This window comes from Cinclus cinclus, chromosome 32 (genome assembly GCF_963662255.1).
Source record: "Cinclus cinclus chromosome 32, bCinCin1.1, whole genome shotgun sequence".
Taxonomy (NCBI): Eukaryota; Metazoa; Chordata; class Aves; order Passeriformes; family Cinclidae; genus Cinclus; species Cinclus cinclus.
The window spans coordinates 1768532-1787458 of record NC_085077.1 but is presented as its reverse complement, the minus strand read 5'-3'; the positions used below and the strand labels follow the sequence as shown (position 1 = coordinate 1787458).

Below are 18927 nucleotides of genomic sequence, written 5' to 3'. Positions count from 1 at the left end.
CAGTTCCCGTAGGTTTCCTGCTGGGCCATGGGCTCCTGAAAAATCTGACCCCAAAAATCCCCTCGGGACCCCAAAATCTGCTCCGGGACCCCAAAAATCCCCTCGGGACCCCAAAATCTGCTCCGGGACCCCAAAAATCCCCTCGCGACCCCAAAATCTGCTCCGGGACCCCAAAATCCACTCAGGGATCCCAAAAATCCCCTCGGGACCCCAAAATCTGCTCCGGGACCCCAAAAATCCCCTCGGGACCCCAAAATCTGCTCCGGGACCCCAAAAATCCCCTCGGGACCCCAAAATCTGATCTGGGACCCAAAAATCCCCTCTGGAACCCCAAAGTCTGCTCTGGGTCCCCAAAAATCCCCTCGGGACCCCAAAATCCCCTCTGGACCCCAAAATCTGTTCCGGGATCCCAAAAATCCGATCTGGGACCCCAGAATCCGCACCGAGACCCCAAAATCTGCATCGGGACCCCAAAAATCCCCTCCTGGAACCCAAAACCCCTCCTGGAACCCAAAATCCGCTCTGGACCCCAAAATCTTCTCAGGGTTCCAAAAATCCGATATGGGACCCCAAAATCCGCACCGAGACCCAAAATCTGCTCTGGGATCCCAAAAATCCCTCTGGACCCCAAAATCTGCTCTAGGACCCCAAAATCCGCTCTGGGACCCCAAAATCTCCTCCCTCGCCCCAAAATATTTTTCCGGACCCAAATTCTCCTCCCCTGACCCCAAAATCTCGGTGACCCAAAATTTTTTCCAGACCCCAAAATCCCTCCCCGAACCCAAAATATTTTTCCGGACCCCAAAATCTTCTCTGGGACCCCAAATTCTTTTTCAGGACTCAAAATTTTTCTGGGTGACCCCAAATTCTCCTCCCTCACCCAAAATTTCCTCGCTGACCCCAAAATCCCTTCCCAGACCCAAATATTTTTCAGACCCCAAAATTTTCTCGGTGACCCCACAATCTCCTCAGAGACCCCAAAATTTTTTTCCCGGACTCCAAAATCTCTTCCTTGACCCCAAATATTTTTCTAGACCCCAAAAATCTCCTCCCTGTCCCCAAAATTTTTCCCGGACGCCAAAATCTCCCCCCTCAACCCAAAATCTCGGTGACCCCAAAATCCCTTCCAGACCCCAAATTTTTTTCCCAGACCCCAAAATTTTCTCAGGGTGACCCCAAAGTCTCCTCAGAGTCCCCAAAATCTCCTCCCTGACCCCAAAATCTCCTCGGTGACCCCAAAATTTTTTCCCAGATCCCAAAATCCCTCCCCTGACCCCAAAATCTCCTCCCTCACCCCAAAATCCCCTTAGGACCCCAAATTTTTTTGTAGCGACCCCAAAATTCTCTTCTCTTACCCCAAAATTCTCTTCCCTGACCCCAAATTCTTTTTCCGGACACCGAAATTTTCTCAGGGTGACCCCAAAATCTCCTCCCCCGACCACCAAAAAATCCTTCTGGACCCCAAAATCTGCTCCGGGACCCAAATTTCTTTTTTAGCGATCCCAAAATCCCTCCCCTGACCCCAAAATCTCCTCCCTCACCCCAAAATTTTTCCTAGACCCAAAATATTTTTCCAGACCCCAAAATCTCCTCAGAGACCCAAATTTTTTTTCCGGACTCCAAAATCTCTTACTTGACCCCAAAATATTTTCCTCACCCCAAAATCTCCTCGGTGACCCCAAAATCTCCTCCCTCACCCCAAAAAATTTTCTAGACCCCAAATTTTTTTCCCAGACCCCAAAATTTTCTCAGGGTGACCCAAAAATCTCCTCAGAGTCCCCAAAATCTCCTCCCTCGCCCCAAAATCTTCTTTAGGACCCCAAATTTTTGTTTTTAGCGACCCCAAAATTCTCTTCCCTGACCCCAAATTCTTTTTGCGGACTCCAAAATCTCTTCCTTGACCTCAAAATATTTTCCCAGACCCAAAAATCCACTCCTGACCCCAAAATCTCCACAGAGACCCCAAAATTTTTCCCAGACCCCAAAATTTTCTCAGGGTGACCCAAAAATCTCCTCCCCTGAACCAAAATTTCCCAGATCCCAAAATCCCTCCCCAGACCCCAAAATCCCCTTTAGGAACCCAAATTTTTTTTGTAGCGACCCCAAAATTCTCTTCCCTTACCCCAAAATTCTCTTCCCTGACCCCAAATTCTTTTTCCGGACGCCGAAATTTTCTCAGGGTGACCCCAAAATCTCCTCCCCCGACCCCAAAAAATCCCCGCCCCGGATTCGGCCCCGCTCGGTTTCGCTTCCTCCTTCGCCGCCAGCTCGAGCGAAAAACCCAAAATTCCCGAGAGCCCCGAGAAATTCGGGACCTTTTTGGGGAGAAATCGCAAAGTTTTGGTCAAATCTGGAATTTTTTGGGGTGAAATCCGCAATTTTTTGGGGTCAAATCCGGAATTTTTGGGGGAGAAATTGCAAATTTCAAGGTAAAATTCCGAATTTTTGGGCCAAATTCTGAATTTTTGGGGTCAAATCCTAAATTTTTTTTGGGGAAAAAGCGAATTTTCAGGTAAAATTCCGAATTTTTCGGGTAAAATTGTAAATTTTTGGGCGAGATTTTGATTTTTTTTGGTTCAAATAATGACTTTTAGGGTAAAATTCTGAATTTTTGGGGTAAAATTTGAATTTTTGGGGTGAAATCAAAGATTTTCGAGTAAAATTCAGAAATTTTGGGGTCAAATCCTAAAATTTCTGGGGAGAAAAAGCAAATTTTAGGGTAAAATTCTGAATTTTTGGGGTGAAATTCTGAATTTTCAGGTAAAATTCGAAATTTTTGGGGTCAAATCCCAATTTTTGGGGTAAAACTCGGAAATTTTCGGCATTGAATTTGGAATTTTTGGGGTGAAAAATCTGATTTTTTTGGTGTCAAATGCTGAAATTTTTGGGGTGAAATTCCGAATTTTTGGGGTCAAAACCGGAATTTTTGGGGTAAAATCTTGAGTTTTTTGGGGTCAAGAGATGAATTTTGAGGTCAAATCTGGAATTTTTGGGATGAAAGTCTGAATTTTGGGGAGAAATTGCAAATTTTTCAGGTAAAATTCTGAATTTTTGGGGCCAAATTCTGAATTTTGGGGAAAAATCTTGAATTTTTGGGGAGAAATTGCAAATTTTCAGGTAAAATTCCGAATTTTTGGGGCCAAATTTGGAATTTTTTGGGGTCAAATCCTGAATTTTTGGGGTGAAATCACAAATTTTTGAGTAAAATTCTGAAATTTTGGGTCCAAATTCGGATTTTTTTGGGCCAAATTCTGATTTTTGGGGTAAAATCTTGAATTTTGGGGAGAAATTGCAAATTTCAAGGTAAAATTCCGAATTTTTGGGCGAAATTCTGATTTTTTTCGGGGTCAAATTTGCATTTTTGGGTGTGAAATTCGGAATTTTTGGGTGTGAAATTCGGAATTTTTGGGTGAACTGAATTTTTTGGGGTGAAAATGCAAATTTTAGGGTGAAATTCGGATTTTTTGGGGGTCAAATCCTGAATTTTGGGGGGAGAATTTTCAAATTTCAAGGAAAAATTCTGAATTTTTGGGGTGAAATTTGGAATTTTTTGGGGGAAAATCTGGAATTTTAGGGTTCAAATAATGACTTTTTGGGGTCAAATCCTGAATTTTTGGGGAGAAAATGCAAATTTTAGGGTAAAATTCGGAATTTTTGGGGTGAAATTCTGAATTTTCAGGTAAAATTCTGAAATTTAGGGGTAAAAATCCCAATTTTTGGGGTAAAACTCGGAAATTTTCGGCATCGAATTTGGAATTTTTGGGGTGGAAAAAAAATCTGATTTTTTTGGGGTCAAATGCTGAAATTTTGGGGAAAAATTCGGAATTTTTGGGGTGAAATTTGAATTTTTTGGGGGTCAAATCCGGAAGTTTTGGATTAAAATCCTAAAATTTTCCATAAAAAATCCTGAATTTTTGTGTAAAAATTCCGATTTTTTTTTTCCATAGAATTATTCATAAAACACAAAATTTTGGGGTAAAAATCCCGAATTTTTGGAATAAAAAAAATTGAAATTATTGGACAAAACCCCCAAATTTTTTTGGGTTGAAATCCCGAATTTTGGGCTGAAAATCCCAAAATTTTTTTGTAAAATTCCCAAATTTTTGTGTAAAAATCCCAAAGTTTCGGTTAAAAAAAAAAAAGTCCCAATTTTTTTGGTCAAAATCCTGAATTTTTGGGGAAAAAATTTTCCAAATTATGAAGAAAAAAACCCAAAAATTTTGGGGTAAAAATCCAGATTTTTTTAAATGAAAGTTCCAAATTTTTAGGTGAAAATTCCAAGTTTTTGGGTTTAAATCTCAAAATTTTGTGTAAAAATCCTGAATTTTTGGGTAAAAATCCTAAATTTTTTTATAAAACCCCCAAATTTTGGGGTAAAAATTCTGAATTTTTTGTGAAAATCCCAAAATTTTGTGTAAAAATCCCAAATTTTTGGGTAAAACCCCAGAATCTTGTGATAAAAAAATTCAAATTATTGGGCGAAACTCCCAAATTTTTGGGCAAAAATCCTGAATTTTGTGATGAAAATCCCAAATTTTTGTGTAAAATTCCCGAATTTTTTTTGGTGTAAAAATCCCAAATTTTTGGGCAAAAATTCTGAATTTTTATGTAAAAAATTCCCACTTTTTTACATAAAACCCCCGATATTTTTTTTCTTTTTAATTCAACCCCACCAATTTTTGGGTTAAAATCCCAAATTATGAGATAGAACCACAAAATTTTGGATAAAAATCCCAATTTTTTTAGGTAAAAATCCCGAATTTTTGTGTAAAATTCCCAAAACTTTGTGTAAAAATCCCGAATTTTTGTGTAAAAAACACCAAATTTTTGGGCAAAATCCCAAATTTTTTGGCAGAAATTTGAATTTTGTGATAAAAATACCTTTTTTTAAAAAAAAAAATCCCAAAATTTTGTGCAAAAATCCCAAATTTTTGGTAAAAATCTCAATTTTTTACATAAAACCCCCGATTTTTTTTTCTTTTGTTAATTCAACTCCCCCAAATTTTTTGGGTTAAAATCCCAAAATTTTGTGTAAAAATCCCAAATTTTTGGGTAAAACCCCAGAATTTTGTGATAAAAAAATTCAAATTTTTGGGCGAAACTCCCAAATTTTTTGTGTAAAAAAATCCCCAATATTTTTGTGCAAAAATCCTGAATTTTTGTGTAAAAAATCCCAAATTTTTGGTTAAAAATCCCAATTTTTTGGGGCAAAAATTCTGAATTTTGTGATATAACTGTTGAGTAAAAAATCCCAAATTTTTTTTTTTTTAGGTAAAAATCCCAAAATTTTGTGTAACAATCCCAAATTTTTGTGTAAAACCCCACAATTTTGTGATAAAAAAATTCAAATTTTTGGTCAAAAAATCCTGAATTTTGTGATGAAAATCCCAAATTTTTTAGATAAAAATCCCCAAATTTTGAGTAAAAATCCCGAAATTTTGGGCAAAAATTCTGAATTTTGTGATAAAAATCCCACGTTTTTGTGTAAAAATCCCAAATTTTTGGTTAAAAATCCCAAATTTTTGGTAAAAATCCCGAATTTTGTGATGAAAATCCCAAAGTTTTGCTTAAAAATCCCAGATTTTTGGCAAAAAATCCCAAATTTTTTTGGGGCAAAAATCCCAAATTTTCTGTAAAAATGCCAATTTTTTTGTGCAAAAATCCCGAATTTTTGGTTAAAAATCCCAAATTTTGGGGGGCAAAAATTCTGAATTTTTGTGTAAAAAAATCCCAATTTTTTTCTGTAAAAATTCCGAATTTTTGTGTAAAAATCCCAAAATTTTGTGTAAAAATCCCAAATTTTTGGGTTAAGCCTCAGAATTTTGTGACAAAAAATTCAAATTTTTCGGCGAAACTCCCAAATTTTTGGGCAAAAATCCTGAATTTTGTGATGAAAATCCCAAATTTTTGGCAAAAAATCCCAAATTTTTTTTTGGGCAGAAATCCCAAGTTTTTTATGTAAAAATCCCAAATTTTTTATGTAAAAATCCCGAATTTTGGGGGGCAAAAATTCTGAATTTTTGTGTAAAAAAATCCCAATTTTTTTTTTCTGTCAAAAATCCCAAATTTTTGTGTAAAAATCCCAAATTTTTGTGTGTGTAAAAATCCCAAATTTTGATATAAAATCAGATTTTTTTTTGTTTTTTTGTTTTAATTTATTTTTTTTGTTTTTCTCCACCGGAGCCGCGCTCTGGCAGCCCCGAGCTCCAAATTTTTGCATTTTTTACCCCAAAACGTTCCCGGCTTCGTTTTCTTCTCTTTCGTTTCCCTTTTTTTGGGTTTTTTAAACCCAAAAATTGCGAGGGGGCGGCGCCGTCGCTTCCTGCGCTCCTTTCCTTCCCTTTCAGGGCCAATTTTGGGGGCCAAAATTCGCATTTTCTGATTTTTATTTTTTGAGTTTTTAAATTTTATTGTATTTGATTTGATTTTTTTTAATCCTGAGGGGGTTTTTTTTGGGTTTTTTTTTTGGGTTTTTTTTTTTTTGGCGGTGGAAAAAGATGCGGGGGGGAAATTAAAAAAAAAATGAAAAAAAATAAATAAGTAAATAAATGCATAAATAAAAAAATAAAATGAAAAAAATAAATAAGTAAATAAATGCATAAATAAATAAAAAAATAAATAATTAAAAATAACTAAATAAGTAAACAAATAAATAAATATAAGTATATAAATGTAAATAAATAAAATAATTAAAAATAAATAAATAAATAAATAAAAATTAAATAAATATATAAAGTAAAAATAAAAAAGTAAAAAAATAAATATGAATAACTAAATGAAAATAATTAAAAATAAATATAAATAAATAAATAGAATATAAATGAATAGATAAATAAATAAGTAAATAAATATAAATAAATAGATAAATAAATAGATAAATATGAATAAATAAAAATAAATAGAGAAAAATAAAAAATAATGATAGATAAATATAAATAAATATGTAAATAGATAAATGAATAAAAATTATAAATAAATAAAAAATAAAAATAAAAATAAATAAATAAATAAATAAATAAATAAAACTTGGGGAATGAATTTTGGGTTGAAATGGAACAGGAATGAAATGAAAGTTGGAATGGAAATGGAAATGGAAATGGAAATATGAATAAAAATGGAAATATAAATATAAATGGAAGTAGAAATAGAAATCCCCAAAAACCCCCAAAAAATCCCTAAAATCCCCAAAAAGAAAAAAAATCCCTAAAAAAATCCCTAAAAAAATCCCCCAATAAATCCCCCGAAAAACCCAAAAAATCCCCCAAAATCCCCAAAAACCCTCAAAAAATCCCAAAAATCCCCCAAAAATCCCCCCAAAATAAAAATCCCCCAAAAAATCCCCCAAAAAACCCAAAAAATCCCCCAAAAAATCACCCAAAAAATCCCAAAAAATCCCAAAATATCCCCAAAAACTTCCAAAAAACCCCAAAAATCCCCCCAAAAATCCCAAAAAAATCTCCAAAAAATCCCCAAAAAACCCCTAAAAAATCCCCAAAAATCCCCCCAAAAAATTCCCAAAAATCCCCCCAAAATTTCCCAAAATCCCCAAAATATACCATAAAATCCTCCAAAAATCCCTAAAAAAATCCCCAAAAATCCCAAAAAATCCCAAAAAATCCCCCAAAATCCCCCCAAAAAACCCAAAAATCCCAAAAATCCCCCTAAAAATCCCCAAAAAATCCCCAAAAATCCCCAAAAAAAATCCCCAACAAAACCCCAAAAAATCCCAAAAATCCCCCCAAAAATCCCCAAAAAAATCCCCCAAAAAACCCCCCCAAAAAATCCCAAAAAAATCCCCCAAAAATCCCCAAAAAATCCCCCAAAAATCCTCCAAAAATCCCCAAAAATTTCCAAAAACCCCCAAAAAAGCCCCAAAAATTCCCAAAAAAATCCCCAAAAATCCCCCAAAAATCTCCCAAACATCCCAAAAAACCCCAAAAAAATCCTCAAAAAAATCCCCAAAAAATCCCCAAAAAAACCCCCCAAAAAAATCCCCAAAAAATCCCCAAAAAAACCCCCCAAAAAAATCCCCAAAAAATCCCCCAAAAATCCCAAAAAAATCCCCCAAAAATCCAAAAAAAATCCCCCAAAAATCCCCTAAATATAAAATTTTAAAAATCCCTTCCATGAAGCTCCGTTCCAGATGTGACCGCCCCAATTCCAGATGTGGCTGCCCCCGTTCCAGGAGCCCATCCCCCCCCCATTCCAGATGTGGATTTTTTTTCCCCCTCCCCCCATTCCAGATGTGGATTTTTTCCCCCTCCCCCCATTCCAGATGTGGATTTCCCCCCTCCCCCCATTCCAGATGTAGATTCCCCCCCCTCCCCCCCCATTCCAGATGTGGATTTCCCCCCCCCCAGATGTGGATTTCCCCCCTCCCCCCCATTCCAGATGTGGATTCCCCCCCCCCCTCCAGATGTTTATCCCCCCTCCCCCCATCCCGGCCGTTCCCGGTTCCAGCTGGATCCGCTCCAGGAATTCCTGCCCCCCGTTCCAGGGGTCCATGTCCCCGTTCCAGATGTGGACCCCCCCCCTCGATCCAGATGTTCCCCCCCTGTCCCGGTCCCTCCCGGACTACAGCTCCCGGCAGCGCTCCCGGCGCCATCCCGGGAATTCGCGGCCATCCCGGGATGGCGGCGCGGCCGCTGCGGGACCCTGGGCCCTGACCCGGGGGGAGGGGTCCCGGGGGGGTCCCGGTGATTCCCGGGGGGGTCCCGGTGATTCCCGGTGACTCCCGGTGATTCCCGGGGGGGTCCCGGTGACTCCCGGTGATTCCGGGGGGGTCCCGGTGATTCCCGGTGATTCCCGGGGGGGTCCCGGTGATTCCCGGTGATTCCGGGGGGGTCCCGGTGATTCCGGGGGGTCCCGGTGATTCCCGGTGATTCCCGGTGATTCCGGGGAGGTCCCGGTGATTCCCGGGAAAGCGGAGATGGCGGAGCCGCTGCTGCACCGAACTTTGTCCCGCCTGAGGCGGAGGGAGCGGCCCGGAGCTCGGAGCTCGGAGGAGGAGGAGGAGGAGGAGGAGGAGGAAGAGGAGGAAGATGCAGGTAAAGAAATCCCGAAATAATGGGGGAGGGGGCGGGGGGGGGGGGGGTGAAGAATTCGGGAATGGCGGGGGGGAAATTCGGGAATGGGATGGATTCCTTCTAAAGGGGAAATTCCCGGGACCGGAGCTCCGGGAATGCGGAAATTCGGGAATGGGATCGACTCTCCCCAAAAAAGGGACCCCAGGGTGGGACCGCCACCCCCCTCCGGTCACTTTTGGGGTCACTTTTGGGGTCACTTTTGGGGTTTCAGGGGGGTCCCGCCGGAGCGGCTGCGGGGAGTCCCAAAATCATCGCGGGGATCCCCAAAATCTTCATGGACAGCCCCAAAATCTTCACGGAGAGCCCCAAAATCATCGCGGGGATCCCCAAAATCATCGCGGAGAGCCCCAAAATCTTCGCAAGGATCCCAAAAATCGCCTCGGAGAACCCCAAGTTCATCGTGGGGAACCCCAGAACCGCTTTGGAAAGCTCCAAAATCGCCTCGGGGAGCCCCAAAATCATCGCGGGGATCCCCAGGACCACCACGGGGAGCCCCAAATTCCTCACGAGGATCCCCAAAATCGGTGCCGGGAGCCCGAGGGAACCGAACCCTCGGAAGAGGCGGAGGCCGGGGAGGGTTCCCCAATTTTGGGGGGTCCCGGGAGACCCCCCGGGCCCGGCGCGTACCTGCAGAGCCTGGAGCGCAGCAGCCGCCGCTGGCTGCTGGCAGGGAAGGGGACCGAGGACTCGGGGGCCACCGGGGACGGCGACAGCGGCGGCGACATTTGGTACAACCCCATCCCCGAGGATGAGGATGACGAGGGGACCCCGAAGGTTTTGGGGACAACGGAGGGACGCGGAGAGGAGGCGGGAGCCGGGCGGGGACAGCGCAGCGGTGAGGGGGGGGACATTGTCCTGGGGGGAGGGGACATTGTCCTGCTGTCCCCAGTGTCACCTGTGTCACCTGTCCCCAGTGTCACCTGTCCCCAATGTCCCCAGTGTCACCTGTCCCCAGTGTCCCCAGTGTTCCCTGGAACCAATGGTCCCCAGACCCCCCCACCCTTCCCAGTGCCCCCACTCCTGCCCCCACCGTTCCCAGTCCCCCCAAACCCCCTCCCCACCGTTCCCAGTTCCACCCAGTCCCTCTCCCCACCGTTCCCAGATCCCCCAAACCCCCTCCCCACCGTTCCCAGTCCCCCCAAACCCCCTCCCCACCGTTCCCAGTCCCCCCAAACCCCCTCCCCACCGTTCCCAGTTCCCCCCAAACCCCCTCCCCACCGTTCCCAGTCCCCCCAAACCCCCTCCCCACCGTTCCCAGTCCCCCCAAACCCCCTCCCCACCGTTCCCAGTTCCCCCCAGTCCCTCTCCCCCCCAGCTCCCCCCTCCCCACTGACGCTGTGTTCCCCCCCCCCAGCCCCCTCCTCCCCCCCCAGCCCAGGGATCCGCCCCCTCCCCAAACTTCGCCCCCCGGGTCCGGTCCGGCGCCTCTCGCTGAGGATGAGAAAACTCCCGGAGCTGAGACGGAAACTGAGCCTGAGAAACCCCCGAGCCCAAAATGCGGAACGCCCCGAATCCCAACGGGAATCCCAACGGGAATCCAGCAACGTCATCAGCCGCTATCACCTGGACACCAGCGTGGCCTGGGCACTGCCCGGAGCTGTGTCCGGCCGGAGCGGACATCGCAGCGACGGCGACTCCCCGGAGCTCCTGGGGGATCCCGGGGGTCCCGGGTGTTCCGGAGGTTCTGGAGGTCCTGGAAGTTCTGGAGGTCCCAGAGGTCTTGGAGATCTCAGGGGTCCTGGAAGTCCTGGAGGTCTTGGTGGTTCCAGACATTCTGGAGGTTCTGGAAGTCCTGGAAGTTCCAGAGGTCCTGGAAGTCCCGGCAGTCCCGAAGTGGATTTAGGATCATTCCGTCCATACGAGGACCCCTCTGTCCACACCTCGGCCGCGCTGTCCGGGCTGCTCAGCGTCCAGTTGCGGGGTTTGACACCGGCGTGGCCGGAGAGGATTTTTTGTGTTCTCCAAGTGGACGGAGAGAGCCGAGCTCGGACATCGCTGCTGGCCGGAGGCGCCGAATTCCTGCGGCTTGACCACAGCTTCAACCTGGAGCTGGAACGGGCGCGGCTGCTCAGCGCGGCCGTGCTGGCCTGGCACGGCTCGGACGGCAGGAGCCGCCTGCTCGGACACGGAGCTGTGGGGCTGGCGCGGATCTTTGAAGGTCTTTTGGGTGGATTTTGGGGGTTTGGGGGATTTTTGGGGGAATTGGGGGTTTGGTGGTGGGGCCCAGGTGATTCCCACCCTTGGCTGTTCTGGTGTGACCCTGGGGGTGTCCTGGTGTCCCTCTGTCCCCATGTCCCCATGGCTGTCCCCATGACCCCATGGCTGTCCCTGGGTCCCTCTGTCCCCATGACCCCATGGCTGTCCCCGGGTCCCCATGACCCCATGGCTGTCCCTCTGTCCCCATGGCTGTCAGTCTGTCCCTCTGTCCCCATGACCCCATGGCTGTCCCCATGACCCCATGGCTGTCCCTCTGTCCCCATGGCTGTCAGTCTGTCCCTCTGTCCCCATGACCCCATGGCTGTCCCCATGACCCCATGGCTGTCCCCATGACCCCATGGCTGTCCGTCTGTCCCTCTGTCCCCCCAGGTGGCCGGACGCAGGCCCTGGCCCTGCAGCTCCACCCCCGTGGTGTGCTGTACTCCAGGCTGACCCTGGCCCAGCTCCGGCCAGCTCCGGCCCCGAGGCCCCCGCGAGTTTTTGGGGCAGATTTGGGGGCGCTGCTGGAACGGGAGGGACGGCCCGGGCAGGTCCCGCTGATCGTGCACAAGTGCCTGGGGGAGATCGAGAGCCGCGGGCTCAGGGTGAGCACCAGGGACTGGGAGTGACCAGGAGTGACCGAAGAGTGACCGGGAGTGACCAGGGGTGACCGGGAGTGACCAGGGGTGACCATTGAGTGACCAGGGGTGACCAGGGGGTGACCAGGAGTGACCAGGGGTTACCAGGAGTGACCAGGGAGTGACCAGGAGTGACCAAAGAGTGACCAGGGGTGACCAGGGGGTGACCAGGGAGTGACCAGGAGTGACCAGGGGGTGACCAGGAGTGACCAGGAGTGACCAAAGAGTGACCAGGGGTGACCAGGGGGTGACCAGGGAGTGACCAGGAGTGACCAAAGAGTGACCAGGGGGTGACCAGGAGTGACCAGGGGGTGACCAGGGGTGACCATGGAGTGACCAGGGAGTGACCAGGAGTGACCAAAGAGTGACCAGGGGCTGACCAGGGGTGACCGGGAGTGACCAGGAGTGACCAGGGGGTGACCAGGGGTGACCGGGAGTGACCAAGAGTGACCATTGAGTGACCGGGGGGTGACAAGGGGTGACCAGGGGGTGACCGGGAGTGACCAGGGAGTGACCAGGGGGTGACCAGGAGTGACCAGTGGCTGGGAGTGACCGGGAATGGGGGGTGACCAGTGATGACCAGTGGCCGGAGAGTGACCAAAGACCAGAGAGTGACCAGTGGTGACCCCACAGGTGCTGGGGCTCACCCAGGACCAGGAGTGACCAGGGGGTGACCAGGGGGTGACCAGGGGGTGACCAATGATGACCAGTGGCTGGGGGTGACCATGACTGTGAGGTGACCAATGATGACCAGTGGCCAGAGAGTGATCAGTGGCCGGAGAGTGACCAGTGGTCACCCCCCAAGTGCTGGGGCTCACCCAGGACCAGGAGTGACCAGCAGTGACCAGGGGGTGACCAGGGGGTGACCAAGGAGTGACCAGGAGTGACCAGCAGTGACCAGGGAATGACTGGGAGTGACCAGGAGTGACCAGGGGGTGACCAGTGGCTGGGGGTGACCATGACTGCGAGGTGACCGATGATGACCAGTGGCCGGAGAGTGACCAGTGGCCGGAGAGTGACCAGTGGCCAGAGAGTGACCAGTGGCCGGAGAGTCACCAATGGCCAGAGAGTGACCAGTGGCCAGAGAGTGACCAGTGGCCAGAGAGTCACCAGTGGCCGGAGAGTGACCAGTGGCCAGAGAGTGACCAGTGGCCGGAGAGTGACCGGTGGTCACCCCCCAGGTGGTGGGGCTGTACCGGCTCTGTGGCTCGGCCGCGGCCAAGAAGGAGCTGAGGGACGCCTTCGAGAGGGACAGCGCGGCCGTGACGCTGTCCGAGCACCTCTGGCCGGACATCAACGTGGTCACCGGTGAGGGGACACCTGGGGACATCCAGGGTGGGAATTTGGGGTGAATTTTGGGGAATTTGGGGGGGATTTTTTGGGGTCCCAAAGGGTGCAGGTGACGCTGTCCGAGCACCTCTTGCCAGACACCAACCTGGTCACCGGTGAGGGGACACCTGAGGACACCTGGTGACGCCTGGGGACACCTTAGGGACACCTTGGGGACACCTTGGGGACAGCCAGGGTGGGAATTTGGGGGTGAATTTGGGGCATTTTGGGGTCCCAAAGGGTGCAGGTGACGCTGTCCGAGCACCTCTGGCTGGACATCAATGTGGTCACCGGTGAGGGGACACCTTGGGGATACTTTGGGGACACCTGGGGACACCTTGGGGACACTTTGGGGACAACTGGGGACACCTGGGGACACCTTGGGGACACTTTGGGGAAATGCAGAGGTGGGAATTTGGGGGATTTTTTGGGATTTTATGGGGTGAAAAGGGGGATTTCAATAACAAAATGGAGTTCCCAGTATAAAAAAATGGGATCCCGGTCCCCAAAATGGGATCCTGGTCCCCAAAAATGGGATCTTGGTACCCGAAATGGGATCCTGGTACCCAAAAATGGGATCCTGGTACCCAAAAATGGGTTCTTGGTACTCAAAAATGGGATCCTGGTCCCAAAAATGGGATCCTGGTACCCAAAAATGGGATCCTGGTACCCAAAATCGGATCCTGGTCCCAAAAATGGGATCCTGGTCCCAAAAATGGGGTCCTGGTACCCAAAAATGGGATCCTGGTACCCGAAATGGGATCCTGGAACCCAAAAATGGGATCCTGGTACCCAAAAATGGGATCCTGGTCCCAAAATGGAGATCCTGGTACCCAAAAATGGGATTTCAGTCCCATAATGGGATCCCAACCCCAAAATTGGGATCCCATGATCCAAAACAGGATCCCAACCCCAAAATGGGACCCCAGCCCCTACAGGATCCCCGATCCCATTGTTCCCAGGGATCCTGAAGGATTTCCTGCGGGAGCTGCCCAGTCCCTGACCCCATAAATGGGATCCCAGCCCCTGAACAGGGATCCCAGTATCCAAAATGGGATCCCAGTCCCACAATGGGATCCCATGACCCCAAACAGGATCCCAACCCCAAAATGGGACCCCAGCCCCATTAAAGGGACCCCGATCCCGTTATTCCCAGGGATCCTGAAGGATTTCCTGCGGGAGCCGCCCAGTCCCTGACCCCAAAAGGGGATCCTGATCCAAAAAGGGGATCCCAGTCCCACGGTGGGATCCCAACCCCAAAATGAGACCCCAGCCCCATAAAAGGGACCCCGATCCCGTTATTCCCAGGGATCCTGAAGGATTTCCTGCGGGAGCTGCCGTCCCCGCTGGTGCCGCCCCGGCTGCAGCGCTCGGTGCTCCGGGCCATGGCCCAGAGACCCCCCCGGGACCCCCCCGGGGACCCCACGGCCCTGCTGGAGTGCCTGAGACCCCCGGAGAGGGTGGGAACGGGATGGGGAATGGGGGAAATGGGAATGGGATTGGGGAAATGGAATGGGAATGGGGGAATGGGAATGGGAATGGGGGAATGGGAATGGGAATGGGGGAATGGGAATGGGGGAAATGGGATTGGGGGAAATGGGATTGGGGGAAATGGGAATGAGGGAATGGGAATGGGGGAAATGGGGGAAATGGGAATGGGGGAAATGGGAATGGGATTGGGGAAATGGGAATGGGGGAATGGGAATGGGAATGGGGAAATGGGAATGGGAATGGGGGAATGGGAATGGGAATGGGGGAAATGGGAATGGGGGGCAATGGGAATGGGATTGGGGAAATGGAATGGGAATGGGGGAATGGGAATGGGAATGGATGAATGGGAATGGGGGAAATGGGAATGGGGGAAATGGGAATGGGGAAATGGGAATGGGAATGGGGGAACGGGAATGGGAATGGAGGAATGGGAATGGGGGGCAATGGGAATGGGATTGGGGAAATGGAATGGGAATGGGGGAACGGGAGTGGGGGAATGGGAATGGGGAAATGGGAATGGGAATGGGAATGGGAGAATGGGATTGGGGGAAATGGGAATGGGGGAAATGGGAATGGGGAAATGGAATGGGAATGGGGGAACGGGAATGGGAATGGGGGAATGGGAATGGGATTGTGGGAATGGGGGAATGGGGGAATGGGGGAACGGGAATGGGGGAAATGGGAATGGGAATGGGGAAATGGGAATGAGGGGGAATGGGATTGGGGAGGAATGGGAGTGGGAACTGGAATGGGAACTGGAATGGGAATGGGAATGGGGTGGGGGGAAATGGGGAATAGGGCTGGGAGTAAGGAGGGGGAGTGGGAATGGGACTGGCCAGGTGCCAGCCCAGGTGAGCACCGAGCTGCCAGCCCCGGTGCCAACGGCGCTGTCCCCGTGTCCCCAAGGCCACCCTGCGGCGGCTGCTGGCCCACCTGAGCCTGGTGGCCGCTCTGCAGCGCTGGAACCGCATGGGCCCGCAGAACCTGGCCGTGTGCTTCGGGCCCGTGCTGCTGCCCCAGCACACCTGCACAGGTGAGCACACGGGCCACCTGGGCCAGCCCCGGGGCCACCTGGGCCACCCTGCTGGAGAGGATGAGGCCTCTGGAGGTGTGGATTTCAAGAAACACCTGGAGGTGCTGCATTACCTGCTGAGGGTGTGGCCAGGTGAGGGGACACACCTGAGGAGGGGAGGGGACACCTGGGGAGGGGAAGGGACACACCTGGGGAGAATAGGGGACACCTGGGGAGGGGAAGGGACACACCTGATGAGAAGACACACCTGGGGAGGGGACACACCTGAGGAGAGTAGGGGACACCTGGGGAGGGGAAGGGACACACCTGGGGAGGGGACACACCTGAGGAGAGTAAGTGACACCTGGGGAGGGGACACTTGGAGAAAGGAGAGGGCACACCTGGAGAGGGGAGGGGACACCTGGGGAGGGGAAGGGACACACCTGGGTAGGGGACACACCTGGGGAGGGGACACACCTGGAGAAGATACACCTGGGCAGGGGAGGGGACACACCTGGTGAGGAGACACACCTGGATGGGTGAGGGGACACACTTGGGTGGGCGAGGGGACACCTGGGGAGGGGACACACCTGGGGAGGGGAGGGGACACACCTGGTGAGAAGACACACCTGGGGAGGGGACACACCTGAGGAGAGTAAGTGACACCTGGGGAGGGGACACTTGGAGAAAGGAGAGGGCACACCTGGAGAGGGGAGGGGACACCTGGGGAGGGGAAGGGACACACCTGGGGAGGGGACACACCTGGAGGAGATACACCGGGGCAGGGGAGGGGACACACCTGGTGAGGAGACACACCTGGATGGGTGAGGGGACACCTGGGGAGGGGAAGGGACACACCTGGGTAGGGGACACACCTGGATGGGTGAGGGGACACATGGGGAGGGGACACACCTGGGGAGGGGAGGGGACACACCTGGTGAGAAGACACACCTGGGTGGGCGAGGGGACACCCGACGAGGTGACAAGGTGTGGAGGACACACCTGGGCAGGTGACAGGGACCCCTCCCCCCTCACCGACCCCGTGTCCCCTTCTGTCCCCGCAGCCCCCCCACTCCCGGCTTGGGCCGAGTCCCCTCAGGGCCACCCCCCCGCGGTGGCCCAGGGTGACCCCGAGGTAGCCACGGGCTCCCCCCCCGTGGTGGCGCGGTCGCGACCGAGGGGTCCCGAGAGCCCCCCCAGCAATCGCTACGCGGGGGATTGGAGCGTGTGCGACCCCCGGGGAGAGCCCGCGGACAGCGCGGGGACAGCGCCCCGAAAACCGCCCCGAAACCAGACCCAAAACCTGACCCAAAACCCGCCCCGAAACCAGACCCAAAACCTGACCCAAAACCTGACCCAAAAACCGCCCCGAAACCAGACCCAAAACCTGACCCAAAACCTGACCCAAAAACCGCCCCGAAACCAGACCCAAAACCTGACCCAAAACCAGACCCAAAACCAGACCCAAAAACCGCCCCGAAACCAGACCCAAAACCTGACCCAAAACCTGACCCAAAAACCGCCCCGAAACCAGACCCAAAACCTGACCCAAAACCTGACCCAAAAACCGCCCCAAAACCAGACCCAAATCCCGACCCAAAAACTGCCCCAAAACCTGACCCAAAAACCGCCCCAAAACCAGACCCAAAACCTGACCCAAAAACTGCCCCAAATCCCGACCCAAAAACTGCCCCAAAACCAGACCCAAATCCCGACCCAAAAACTGCCCCAAATCCCAACCCAAATCCCCACCCAAAACCTGCCCCAAATCCCGCCCCAAATCCCGACCCAAAACCCGACCCAAGTCCTGACCCAAATCCCATCCCAATGCCGGGGACCACCCAGGGACAGCGACGGCGACACCGTGAGGACAGCGCCCCAAAATCCACCCCAAACCCTGCCCCAAACCCTGCCCTTGGACCGACCCCAAATCCTGCCCCAAACCCTGCCCCAAACCCTGCCCTTGGACCGACCCCAAACCCTGCCCCAAACCCTGCCCTTGGACCGACCCCAAATCCTGCCCCAAACCCTGCCCCAAACCCTGCCCTTGGACCGACCCCAAACCCTGCCCCAAACCCTGCCCTTGGACCGACCCCAAATCCTGCCCCAAACCCTGCCCCAAACCTTGCCCTTGGACCGACCCCAAACCCTGCCCCAAACCCTGCCCTTGGACCGACCCCAAATCCTGCCCCAAACCCTGCCCCAAACCCTGCCCTTGGACCGACCCCAAATCCTGCCCCAAACCCTGCCCCAAACCCTGCCCTTGGACCGACCCCAAATCCCATCCCAAAATTTGTCCTGTATTCAAACCCAGCCCTCACCCCAAACCCCACCCCAGAGTTCCCTGCCGGGGGATTTGGGGTTGGGACTGGATTTGGGGTCGGGGCCAGATTTGGGGTCAGGGCCAGATTTGGGGTCGGGGCCGGATTTGGGGTCAGGGCCAGATTTGGGGTCAGGGCCAGATTTGGGGTCAGATTTGGGGTCGGGGCTGAATTTGGGGTCAGTGGCAGATTTGGGGTCGGGGCCAGATTTGGGGTCAGGGCCAGATTTGGGGTCGGGGCCGGATTTGGGGTCAGATTTGGGGTCAGGGCTGAATTTGAGGTCAGGGCCAGATTTGGGGTCAGATTTAGGGTCAGGGTCGGGTTTAGGGTCAGATTTGGGGTCAGGGCCGGATTTGGGGTCGGGGCCGGATTTGGGGTCAGATTTGGTGTCAGATTTAGGGTCAGGGTTGGGTTTAGGGTCAGATTTGGGGTCAGGGGTGGATTTGGGGTCAGATTTGGGGTTGGGGCCGGGTTTGGGGTCAGATTTGGGGTCGGGGCCGGATTTGGGGTCAGATTTGAGGTCAGGGCCAGATTTGGGGTCAGATTTGGGGTCGGGGCCCCGGCTGACCCTAAAGGATTTCGATGCCCTGATCCGGGAGCTGGAGCGGGAGCTGGGGACGCGGCCGGATGTGGGGCTGTGACATTGGGGACATCGAGGGGACATCGAGGGGACATCGAGGGGACATGGCCCCCAAAAATCCCCCCCCCCCAAAAAAAAAAAAATCCTGCCAAAAATCCCCCAAACTCCCCCACAAAATTCCAAAACTTCCCAACAAAAAATACCCCCCAAAAAAACCCCCAAAAATTCCCGCAAAAAAAATCCCCCCAAAAACTCCAAAAATTCACCCCAAAAT

At 50.8% G+C, this 18927-nt stretch overlaps 2 protein-coding genes across 2 annotated transcripts in view; one reads left to right on the top strand and one right to left on the bottom strand.

Moving 5' to 3' along the window:
- LOC134055419 (uncharacterized) overlaps positions 1-6375 on the bottom strand; it is a 25299-nt gene extending 18924 nt beyond the window's left edge. Inside the window, exon 1 of the mRNA XM_062511756.1 lies at positions 6228-6375. Within this exon, the coding sequence (XP_062367740.1) occupies positions 6228-6375 (148 nt within the window). The remainder of the gene's footprint in view (positions 1-6227) is intronic.
- A 2554-nt stretch (positions 6376-8929) lies between these two features.
- Positions 8930-18714, top strand: SYDE1 (synapse defective Rho GTPase homolog 1). The gene is made up of 10 exons (XM_062511755.1): positions 8930-9047; positions 9314-9486; positions 9597-9921; positions 10465-11244; positions 11673-11887; positions 13102-13228; positions 14558-14709; positions 15647-15905; positions 16817-17008; positions 18617-18714. The coding sequence occupies exons 1-10, from the start codon at positions 8930-8932 to the stop codon at positions 18712-18714; spliced, it is 2439 nt and encodes an 812-aa protein (XP_062367739.1).
- Positions 18715-18927: the final 213 nt, after the last annotated feature.